The sequence below is a fragment of the Nylanderia fulva genome, unplaced genomic scaffold, assembly GCF_048542155.1.
Source record: "Nylanderia fulva isolate GAGA-0341 unplaced genomic scaffold, ASM4854215v1 Scaffold7, whole genome shotgun sequence".
In the NCBI taxonomy this organism is placed as follows: Eukaryota; Metazoa; Arthropoda; class Insecta; order Hymenoptera; family Formicidae; genus Nylanderia; species Nylanderia fulva.
The window spans coordinates 1,277,692-1,289,806 of record NW_028190807.1 but is presented as its reverse complement, the minus strand read 5'-3'; the positions used below and the strand labels follow the sequence as shown (position 1 = coordinate 1,289,806).

General features: G+C 36.4%; 1 protein-coding gene and 1 long non-coding RNA gene across 5 annotated transcripts in view; one reads left to right on the top strand and one right to left on the bottom strand.

The window, feature by feature from the left end:
* LOC146720389 (uncharacterized) overlaps nt 1–11,575 on the top strand; it is a 30,229-nt gene extending 18,654 nt beyond the window's left edge. Inside the window, exon 2 of the long non-coding RNA XR_014926077.1 lies at nt 11,422–11,575. This is a non-coding gene — a long non-coding RNA (uncharacterized LOC146720389). The remainder of the gene's footprint in view (nt 1–11,421) is intronic.
* Nucleotides 1–12,115, bottom strand: part of LOC114934663 (uncharacterized) — a 46,463-nt gene that overhangs the window by 33,717 nt on the left and 631 nt on the right. For all 4 annotated transcript variants that reach the window (XM_085488541.1, XM_029307360.2, XM_029307359.2 and 1 more), the window contains exon 2: nt 11,428–11,665. In XM_085488541.1, coding sequence (XP_085344667.1) covers nt 11,428–11,476 — 49 coding nt within the window. In that variant the 5' untranslated portion in view covers nt 11,477–11,665. The remainder of the gene's footprint in view (nt 1–11,427; nt 11,666–12,115) is intronic.

Genomic DNA, 12,115 nt, shown 5'->3' with positions numbered 1-12,115 from the left:
AAAATATGAAAAATATCTTTACCTTTTTGTCTAAACGAATAAAACGCCGATGTTCGATATTTCGTATATATCGATATTCACGAGACACGTGAGGAACGAGACGGAGTCACAATGAGTCATGTATCACAATTTACAGTTTCGATTCTTCCCGTCACGTACACACTTTGCTCTTCGTATACGTTACTTTTTTATTTGCGAGTGATCTATCGGCCTCGCGAGATCGTCGATCCTTCTTTTCGATCTTTTTTTTTTATCGAAACAAATTGCGTTGTACATACACATGCTTTCTTCTAGAGAGCCTCAAAGAGAGAGAGAAAGAAGCGACAAAACTGCTCACGTGACCACCTAGTCCTGATTGGCCGGCATGATATGTGCTTTTTGACATTGCGACGCCAATGCAGAACATCTAACCTAACACCGACAGATGTCAAATATGTGATGTACGTGGCTGCGTTCAGCAGCCTCAACAGTCGAGCCACATTACTAGAATTTATATAATAAATGGCGATATAATATAGCTTAATCTAGTAACGTTGCTCAACTGTTGAATGCGGTCTGTGTGATAAATGTATACGTGTTCCGCATTGGCGTCGCAATATCTAAAAAGCACATATTATGCCAGCCAATCAGGAGTAGGTGGTCACCATTCGAGAGTTGTCGCTTCTCTTTCCTTGAGATTCTCTAGTTTCTTCGTTCCGGCTCTTATTATAGTATGTGCGAACGACGAGGCGCGAGAGCGATCAATGATCTCCTCCGGTGTCAACGGACTTTGACAGCCGCGCCAAGTAAAGGACGGTCGGTCACGCGCGTCCATTAGGGCCCCCATGTACGATCGAAATCGCAGAGAGAGATTCGAGACGTGTCTGCCTCTTAACGATATCCACATAGCGATCCCACCCACCCGTCATGCTCCTCGAACACAATCGTTTGCGGATGTCGGCGACGGGAGGAAAGGGAGAAAAAAAGGGTGCGAGACAGAAAAAGAGCCCTATCGAGGGACCGGATACATTTAATGAATAAAGGAGTCGATATATGGCTCTTACGGATTTTAACGCGTCGGAATATATGCTTATCGGATGAATTCCAGATATAACCTGATGAGAGATAGGCGACTAAGACCGAGAGGGTGTTCTTGGCAAAAGATGGAGGCTATTTGTTTGAAAGGGTAACGATACATCGTCGAGGAAAAACGTATATCGCGAGCGTTATTCGTTACAAGTCTTTTGCCTGTTTTGTTTTTCACCGCGAAACATTTACTTTGTATACTTTCTTTCTTCTCTCGGCGTCAGCAGCGTAAACGTAAATAATCATGTACGTGCATAATTCACTATGTAATTCGCGTTTCATATTAACTGGCTTTATCTTTCGCCACGTTTCTCCGTAATCTCTTATAAAAGCAAATGCTTGCTTCGAAATGCACAAGCACACGTTTCATATATTTTTATTCATATACACTACTCTTTTTCGATGCGCATTTGCTTTGCTAAATAAAAGCAAAAAAATATTTATCATTTTATGTACATATATGATTTATCTCGTGTACACGTATACACGGGCGAGAATAACGCGTCGAGAAAAAGATGTATTTAATTTCTGTAATCCATATATATGAAAGTGCATCGAAGCTCAATCTCGATCGAATCGTAGTTATATTTACGAGAAAAATATTGCGCGAATAAGGAGAGCAAAAAATAAAGAGAGAGAGAGAGAGTCTAAATTATTCGTCGCGTTTCCGTAAACAGCAATCTCTTTTTCCAAGGGAGAGAGAGAGATGGGAAAACGTCCCTTGGAAACGACCGAATCCGGAATATCGGTCACGTCGATTTATTTGCCCGGCCAGCAAAGCGTGCAACTTCTCGGCCTCTACCTCGACGACTGACGCGGTCGGTCGAGCAATTTTCCCTCGCAACAGGAACAACGTTTTCCCATTTGGCAATCCGAAAACCCGAAAGACAGCCGCGACCGCGGTGACTGTCGTCGTTCCTTTCACCCTTCTTTCCTTCCTCCCTCTCCAACCCCGCGTGTGAATTTTTCACCCGATAAATCTGTCGTCGCCAGATTCCGCGCTATTCCGGAATAAGTAATGATGCATTTCGCGAAGCGGAACGGAAGCTTCCTCGATCTGTCTCTCCCTCATCTGTCGAATCCCTCAAGCTCGCGGTTTAAATTGCGGAAGGGTAGGGGGTTGTATGCGCCGAAAAAATTATTGTGTTTACCAAGTAAGAGGACTGTACACTATCAAGATCTCTTTTAACAGGTACTTCTCAAGTTTTTATTTCTATAGGGAATTCTTTGAATGAGCAAGATTTTTTCTAGGAGAGAGCAGAATTGTTTTTGCTTTATTTTTGTAAATTTAATTTTTTTGTTATTTTAATTTTTTATGTTAAATATATGGAAATAAATTCCAGTATTTCTTTAAAATGAGAGCAAATGCTTAATTTTCGTTCCGCAATTTAGTAGAACGGTGCAGTCTTTGTCACTGAATGGTTTTAGTTTATTAGAAGAATGGATGAAGTTTAGTGGGTCGAAAAAGAAGATTCTCCAGCGACTTAAGAGAAGTGTTCGCGAGTAACATAATTTAATCGTTCAGAACCCAGGTCTCGTACTTCATATTCGTTCTAAGCTTTCTTTGCCAGTGTGCTGTAAAATAATATGTACTTTATCGTTAATATAAAAACAAATCCTCATTTTTCGTGTCTACATTTTTATAAATTAGAAACATCTAATACTAATTTTTAGAGGGTTTTTCTCTTAAGATATAAGGATTTTTTTAGCACCTATTTTAGAACAGAATAGATTCTGAAAATAAATGGGAAAAATACAATTGTTTTTATTGTATAAATTTTCTAACAGGGTCTTCTCTATGACTATCATCATTTCACAATAATTTGATTTAAATATATTTTTTTAATTTTATATTGAATAGAATTGAATTATTTCAAAAAAATTTTCAAAATTTTTATGCATACTTTACATTAAAATATAAATAATATATAGAATTCATCCGATATACATATATCTAGACTTTTGTGATTATACAGATGAGAGGGAGAAATATCCATGAGCAATTTCGTATTTCTCTCTTCCTTTGCCGCGTAATTATCTCGATTAATCGGAGGTGAAAACCCCAAAGATTGCCTATATATGTTTAATACTACTTGAATAATTTCTATCGGCGCGTCTGATCTTCCACCGAGACTCGTCATCAGCGACGTGAGATGCGAATCTCGCTCGCAAAGAAAAACGATATATGCAGTTCCGCGTATACATATATCCCGAGATGACTTTTCCAGAAAGAACGACGACGTTTCTAATGTCGGAATCGCTTTTAAAGGCGGCACAGAACTTTTACCTTCTCCGGAAAGAGAGAGAGGCTTGTGGGCACTGACACAGTTCTATCGAATTACCCGCCAAAGCCGCAAAATGGATGTTCTATACGGACTCTCTCGTTCATTGTAAAAGAGGTACGAACGGATGGAAGTCGATCGCATGTATCGAATATCGCGTGTCGCCGAGAAACCGCTTATTACTATAAACTATAAACGTATAACGGACATTAGCCGATCGCGCCTCGTGTCAAGTCGCCATGAATCGTTTAAAATCCTGAAGTTACAGAGTTCGCGCTATAATCGCCTCCTCTTGTGTAAAGATACGATTATTCCTCTCAAATTATATATCCCCCTGAGACGCGACAAACGCGACGTTGACGTTAGCAAGAATCGAAGGAGAGACGGGAAACAAACAACAAACCGATCGTCATCGTTGATTGCACGTCTCGAGAGGAGATAGTCGTATATACACCCGATAATTTTCCTTGGTAAAAACTAAGTCGCCGTTATTAGTTACAGGGCACTCTCGAGATACAACGCGTTGAAAATGATGGTCGATCACGGCAGGAAGGAGCCAGTCTGGCACTCGTTATGCATTACGCGAGTAAAATGAAAAATAAGCGCGCTGTTTTACAGACTCGCGCCAACTCCCCCTGAAAGTCGGATCGCCTTCCGAGGACTTTGATTAATAGCCGTCGAGATCTATAAGTCGTCGATCGGTGATTTTCGTTCGTTTGAAAAAAGGTCTATATATCCGCCTGTAATTGTAACTTTGCGTCGACGCATAATTACGTGATACGTTAATGTGTGATGCACGCAAATGTTGATCGCCATATTGTCGGCTACATACTCGGTGGTTAGGTTAGGTTACGTATAATAGCTTTTGAGCTTCTCTTAAAGTCTTCTAAGACAGCGTTTTGTTTGATCGATAACAGCGCAAAGTTGGATTCGATCATGAATCTTTTTATTGGCTATTACAGATATTGAAAAATCCACTTTAATTATGGAAAAGAATTTGTCAATCTGTACAGTCAATCAAAATATCGATACCTGACCTTATAATAAATCAACCTAATTGATAAGAAAATTGTAATTATTTATATTTTCATGATTTTTTTTATACACGTATATAATAGCTCATTGTCAGATTTGTTATTATGAATACTTTATTAATTCTAATAAAGGATTTTTCATTCTAAATAGCCAATAAATAGGGAGGTTCGAATCGAGGGTTGCATCATTTAATAAATTATTTTCCGTATATTAATTTAATAGAATGTCGAAAAATGCGATTAACGAAATATTACTGTTTTACACGCGAGATAAAACGTCCCAGCTTATAACAATAAACAAACTCTATTGTCGACGGACGACAAATACTTTCTGACTGAAAATGTTTTCATTGCGCGCGATGGATCGCGAATCAGGAAAGGATAATCACAGGGCGACGAGTTTATATTACGTGTAACGTGGTAAATTCGGGCCCGAATTATCGTCACTCCGGAAATTAATTAGCATTGTGTTCCGCATGCCTGCGTCATAACCATAAATAACGTAAGGCGTTATAGCGCCATTATATCTTCCGGTGGGCTCGCTCTGATATAAATTGGCAACTTCGCGAACAATGGAACGTAAAGCATTTTCGCTGTTCGGTATTCGCTGTGTGTCGGAATAACACAATGTAAAAGGGCGAAAATGAAATGCATGCACCGGGGATACTCCGAAAGTGTACCCGCATCTATCCGGAACCGCGCATGCATATGGAAATGCATGTATGTACATGCACTTCTCGATATACTTGTGTATGCGTACATATATATATATATATGTATGCATATGTATACGCGTGTATATTACCGCATTAGTTTGTGATTCCGATTGCCGGGCCGATCAGAAATGTAAATTCAATTAGGAAAACGTGCAACAAGCGAGAATTTAAGCGGAACAACGGTCGGTCGAGAATATTGAATTGGTATTGCGAAAAAAAATGTTAACGTCACTGCTATCTCGCTCGATTTCAAATAGAAAACGAGAAAGAAAAGGCAATGATTCCGTCGATGTAAAAAATAGCCGTGTAAGAAATGTAGAAGAATTCCCTCGTTTGCTGGAAAATTTACGATTCTCAAGAATTCTTACTATTATAAGGATGGTTCAATGTAATAGTTAATTAAATATTTTGAGATATAGAAAATTCAATTGAAGATAGAAATGATACTGTGTTATTTTTCTACATAATCACCCTTTTTTTCAATAAACTCTAATTAAATTATACAGGGTGTTTCTAAAACTATGTCAGAGACTTTAAGGGTGTATTCTAGGAGTCAAAGTATTGTAAGAAAAAAAATTCCTATAAACATGGGTTGAAAAATACTTTTCCTCCGAGTTACAGCCCCCTTAAAGATGGATGAAAAAATAAAAAATGTAGCTTCCGAAGACTTTCACAGATCGAAAAAAGACTTTCAACGATCTGTGAAAAAAATTTCCGAGAATTACAATACATTTTTCGATTTTTTTCCCATCTTTAAAGGGTTGTAATTCGGAGGAAAGCATTTTTGGACTCACGTTTATAGGAACTTTTTCTCTTATTTTGCACGCCCTAAAGCCCGCCTTTAAAATCTTTATAGTTTTAGAAACACTCTGTACATCTGAAAATATATGAATTTGCTGTTGAGAAAATGCTTTTAATTATTCCGTTGTCGCGCTCTCTTGTAAAGTGGCGAAACTCCTTTTAAGAATAAGCTGCTTGTTGGAGTACCGGGTCGCTCGTCGCCCCGAGGTTCGAATTTAATCGTAGATCGCGAGATCGAATTTCGAGGAGGAGGTGGATACTTACCAAGAGACCAATTGCGAACACGCGTGCAATTACGCGTCGGTTTCAGCGCGATTTATCGCCCGTACGTTTCGCTTTAAAGCAAACAAGAGGAGCACGCACCGTGCGTACCGAGTTACAAAACTTATTAGCATACGTAATGTATGCGGGATCGCGCGAAGAAGGAAGGAAAGAAGGAAGAAAAAAATAGATCGAGGAATTTGGTGAAAAATCCCAGATTCAGGTTTGGATACGCGCGCCTTTATTCGCCGTTTATTTGCCCAAATTTTTGTCGTTATCCAAATCGCTCTTCTGTTAACTCTACAGAGCATGTTCAAAGTTTCTGTCCGGTCGATCGAACCGCAAACATTTCGCGCAATGTTTGCGTTCCATTGACTGATAACTCGATTCCGATGAAAAATAACGCGTTAAACAACGCAGCTCGTTACAACTCGCCAGAACTCGATGGAGAAAATATGATCACCATAATATCACAGCTCGCCAACTTGTATACTCGGTGCCATGGGCGTCCGCAGGATTTTTTCCAGGGAAGGGCATAATTCACATTTTTTTGTTTCTTATTATTATTTTTTCATTTTTTTATTATTTTGTTATTTTAATATTTTTATATTAAATAAAATTGCACAAATTCCAGTGTTCATTCACAAGGAGAGCAAATGCTTAATTATTTTACGAATTCCAAGGGGGATAAATGCTCCCTCTTGCTTTCGCTTTTTGACAAGAAAAAAAATAAGAGATCAAAATCGCGAAACAATTTTTATTACGAATCATCAACAATTATTGTAACAATCTTAAACAGCTGACAACGTTACTCTTCGTCCTTAAATTCTCGCAACGAATTCTCAGTTGGATTTAGATTTAGATTTTTTTTAGAAATAAAAGACGGTTCGATAAAGAAATATACTTTAAGATTTATTTGATCGTTAAATCGGAATTTTTTCGTTTCGCGTTAATAGTGATTCTTCCATTTTCTACATCGCGTGTCACGAGAGGATAACACTTCTCCGATAAATGCAGCCCTTTTCTCGCATGATCGCAAATAAAGAAACGCATTTAAGAAAAGCTACTCGTCGAATGGAATCGTAAAAAGGAAGGCGCTCAAAAAGTCTTCTCCACGTGCCATATTATTTCGACGATCTTTAAGGACAAAGCGCAACGATGAACGAGCTCGGGAGCGATACGCTGCTTTGAACTTGCGAAGCCGGACACACGAGAGAGAAATTGCTATGACAGTGGAGAGAACAACGAAGCGGAATTTGGGAAATGGAGTCCGCCCGTAGAGCGAATTGAAGGAATCAATGTACCGTGAGAAAGCGAATTCAGTTGAAACCGGACAGAAACGCCGATGCTGATTTCGAGATCTGCGAAATGCGGGAAAACGCTCGGGAAAATGAGAACTCTCACAATCGACGAGGGAAAATTTATCGCGCAACGTATCTTTTCACTCTCGACTGCCTGTCTATTAGTATGTATATAGTTATATAATATATAGTGTTATATGTATATATATATATAAGGATGAATTTATTTCAACCAAATATATATAATTAGAAAAAAGAAACAAAATATGTAATCGCAGTTATTATTGAAACAAGATCGATAGGTTGAACGAAACACTGATTGTGAGATTTGTTATTAGATAAAGTCAAATATAAAATCAAATAAAAACAGATATCATAAATGTTGATTAAAATATTTCTCCTAAAAAGATTAAAATTAAATAAATAAGAGAAAGTTAACAAAAATTCCATATTCAGGGTATGAACCTAAAAGCTTAAAAGTTAGCTTACTTATTCAAAATTGATTTTAAAAATAAATAGTTATGAGGAGCTTATGGGGAGTTTTAAATTGAATTAATAATCAAACAGACTAAAATATTAAACTTTTTCATTTAATTTTTATTTTAATTCAATATCGAGGTCGCAATCATTTTTATCAATAAGATCTTTTTAAAAATATTAGCCTGCTATCTCTAAGGTAATTAATCTAAACAGACTTTATTTTTCTTTCAAATATACTTTAATATTTCACTACACTTTTTAATTTTTATTACTATCATTAAATTATCCCTATATATTATACATACATATATGTATAGGTACACTGGCGGATTTTTAAGGGTGTTTTTCGGGTTAAAATCTCCCCTTCCAAATTAAAAAAAATAATTGTGATCCGATTGCGAAAATATTTTTACTATTAAACCAAATAGTTTTGAATATTACATTTATATTAAATATGTATATTAATCAGCATATATTGTTTTTCCGTCTTGTTTATTACTTTTTACCTATTTTATTATTCTTCTCATTTAAGTTATGACATAACGTGTTCCATTTTCAAGCTTATATATAATTTGCAATACTATCTTTTCCTTTTTGCGAATTTTTCCATTACTTTTTCAACTAATGTAAAGTCTGATAATAGACAGATAGTCGAGAGTGAAAAGATGTATCACGCGATAAATTATCGTTCGATCGTGAAACTCTTCATTTTTCCCCACATTTCGCCCACCATTTTGCAAATCTCGAAATCAGCATCGGCGTGTTTTTGCCCGATTTTAACTGAATTTGCATTCTCACGATACATATCGATTAGCTTTTATAATTCGTTCGAAGAACTGATTATTATCGCGCGAGATATATATGGTAGATCTCGCGCGAAAATAATCAGTTCTTTGAACAAATTAAGAAACCAATCTCCTCGCGCAAACTCGCAATTTCGTCATTATTAGATCTCTATCGGGAAATAAAACACGATAAAAGAAGAACCCCAAGTTGCAAAGTCCTTATTATTATTTTCCCCAGATAGATTTATCTCGCAAAATTCTGATAAACATCTTATATAGGAAGTTTCTAAAACTATGTCAGAGATATTAAGAGCGTATTCTAGGGGTCAAAATAAAAAAAAAATTTCTATAAATACTATATTCTATAAACCTCCCTCTCAAAATCAAATGTTCAAAACCCACATAAAAATGAACTATTAATACGCTGTGCAAAATTATTTGAACCCATGTTTATAGGACTTATTTTATTCCTTATTTTGACTCCTAGTTTTAGAAACACTGCGTATACTTATTTTTGCGAAAAGTCGCAACGCGGAGAGAAAATTGAATAAAATTCCATAGCGACGTCCTAATTCCGTACATCGTTCGCGTTTAAGTTTATCTTCTCGCCGCGTTTTCGACCCTATATCCCGTCCGCTAATAGCGACAAGTTACTTCTGACCCGTCATAGTTGGAGGGACCCTTCTTGCGATGCCTCTCTATATTTAGCCCCCGAGTCGGCGAGAAAACGCGAAAGAAAGACGCGACGAAAAGGAGGAAAGCGAGGAAAGGCCTTCGTTTCGAGACGAGGACGATATCTCTTTCGACATCGGGGAAAGAAATCGGATTATGTCCTCCGAAAGACGTTGGATTCCGCGGCTTCTGGCTCGCAGCTGTGCCACCGCACAGAAATGATCGTAAAAACCTGCGTCGAACTCACGATGTATCCCTCTCACGCGTGTATCGATGTTGACACATTCGGAGACAATACGGAGACGAAATGCATATCCGGAAGATTCTCTTGCTCGATCCTCGACGAAACTCGCGAATTTTTATGGAAAGAGATTTTATGCAAAAATAGAGATTTTCCCAAATTAAAGCATCGCAAGCGTGCGAGTCGATTTAAGGTAATCTCTTATTTGGATATTTGATTTTTTGATAGGCAGAGTTTAATTTGTCAGACTCGAAATCGGTCACTTGATCGAAGAGGAAAATTATTTGAGCACGCGAGATTTTATCTGTCGTAAAATTGACCGAGGAATTTATAAGCGAAAACGCTGGTGTCGCGAGGCATTCTATGCCAATCTGGTATACAGATTCCACATGGCTATATTCGTAGTTCGCGATATTAAAGTCGACAGTAATAATAATAATTCGTGCTCTGTTGCTAGTTAGACGATACATGACGGAAAAAAGATAACAAATTTACGAACATTGAGCTGAATGCGACGCACGAGCATATTTAACAACTCGTCCAATGTTTTTGTTCCTATTTCCGGAGTTTAATTTTTGCGCAAGACCCCTTTGCCGGCAAAAAGTTTCGACGTAAAGCGTATACATTTCGCTCGTGAAGTTACACTAAAGTATTCTTTTTTACTCTCAATTACTTTTAATTTATACATGATTTTCAAAACATTTTGTGCGAGTAATTTCAGGGAGCAAATTTCCATTCGATCGAAAGAGATTAAAACACGAACAGAGAGTATGTTAAAACAATTAAATTAATACATACTTTAATCAAAATTTATTTCTCCTTTTTTTTCTCGATTTTTCAAATCTGTCTCTTTATTTAGTTATTTAATTAACCTGTTTCGTTTATTTCTTCATTCATTGCGAGGGTTCGGCTGATGAGCGTTTAATTGAAAATTGTGCTCTCTATTTCACCATTTAGTTAATCATTTGATTGATAACAATCAGAGCGTCAGCTGTGAAAATTTAATTTCTGATACGAAATCATGTTATTTTTAATATTTCGAGTGTTGCTTGATGTTAGATAAAAGGGAAATTCAAGCATAAAAAGTAAAAACTAAAATCAGATATAAAATTTAAAGATTGCCATTTCATTGATAATTATTTATTTCATATGATTATAATCTTAGTCCAATATTTTTTCGAACTAATGAAATTAAAATTCTGGTATAGGAATAAAATTTAATAGTCACTCACAAATATCACAGACTGTCAGCATTTTCAGTATATCTAGATAAAAAATAAAATTATATGGTGATTCATCTAGATAATTTCCAGATAATATTTTTAAGACTGCTCATACAAACAGTTTTAAAAAAATGTAAATTATAAAAGGGATATAAGAATACATTCATATTTTTATTTTACTGCTTAAGTATTTTTATGTGCTATGACTCTAAACCAAAATATCTGAATATTACTCTAAATAATTATAGATAAAGATAACACATTTTGTCATCTATAAGATGCAGATCTATATAAATAATACATATTTTTATTATCTATATAAAGATTATCTATATAAGATAATACCAACGTTCCATCTAGATGATCATCTATATAATTTTATTTGGATAACATGCAGCAAACCCTGCAGACTGTGGAGATCTACATTAATCTTCAGACCGCGAATATAGCATAATTAGAAGGCACACATATGTTTGAGATTTAAAAGAACAGGACTTTAATTAATAGGATTTTAATTAATAGGAATCTAATCTCTCATTCTCTCTCTCTCTATCTTGCAGACTCACCCGGCATCATCGAGAGGAGGAGCACCAAGCAAACCGTCAAGCCGTTCATCTTCGCTGATGGATCTGTTGTCTCGCTCACCAGCACGCTTCGATCTCGTATCGACGATCCTTCAACCCTCCGTCGTGTCGAGTTCTTTATCAATCCGAGTCCGCTCCGAAAAAGAAACCAAGCCAAATCCTTTCGACCTTTTCATGTGTGTTTCACGTGTTTCCTTTGGATCGCTATTCGTCTCATCGGCTTCATGTTTACAATTTGATGTAACAAAAACAGTGCACAAAAAGCGTTTAGTAGATGTGACAAAGAAGTACATTTACTTTATTTGTATATAATTAAACAGAGTGTTCCAGAACTGGCGAGAAAGTTTTTAATGGCAGATTTCTGGTATCATTTGGAGACGATTTTTCCTCAGTAAAAATGTTGAGGGAGACCATCAATTTTAGCATGTTCCCAATTTTTATTATTATTATGTATCTTTATATAACTAAGCCTTATATTAAAATTCTATTAAAACAAACTCTACTTAAAATTAATTGAAGAATGTAGTTTGGTTAATATTTTATTTCCACAAGGCTCAGTTTCCAAAAAGCCTTTTATTTTCAACTGCTTATAATACGAAAATTATTGGTGTCTCAACATTTTCGCTGAGGAAAAATCGTGTCCGAATGATACCAGGAATCTGCCATTAAA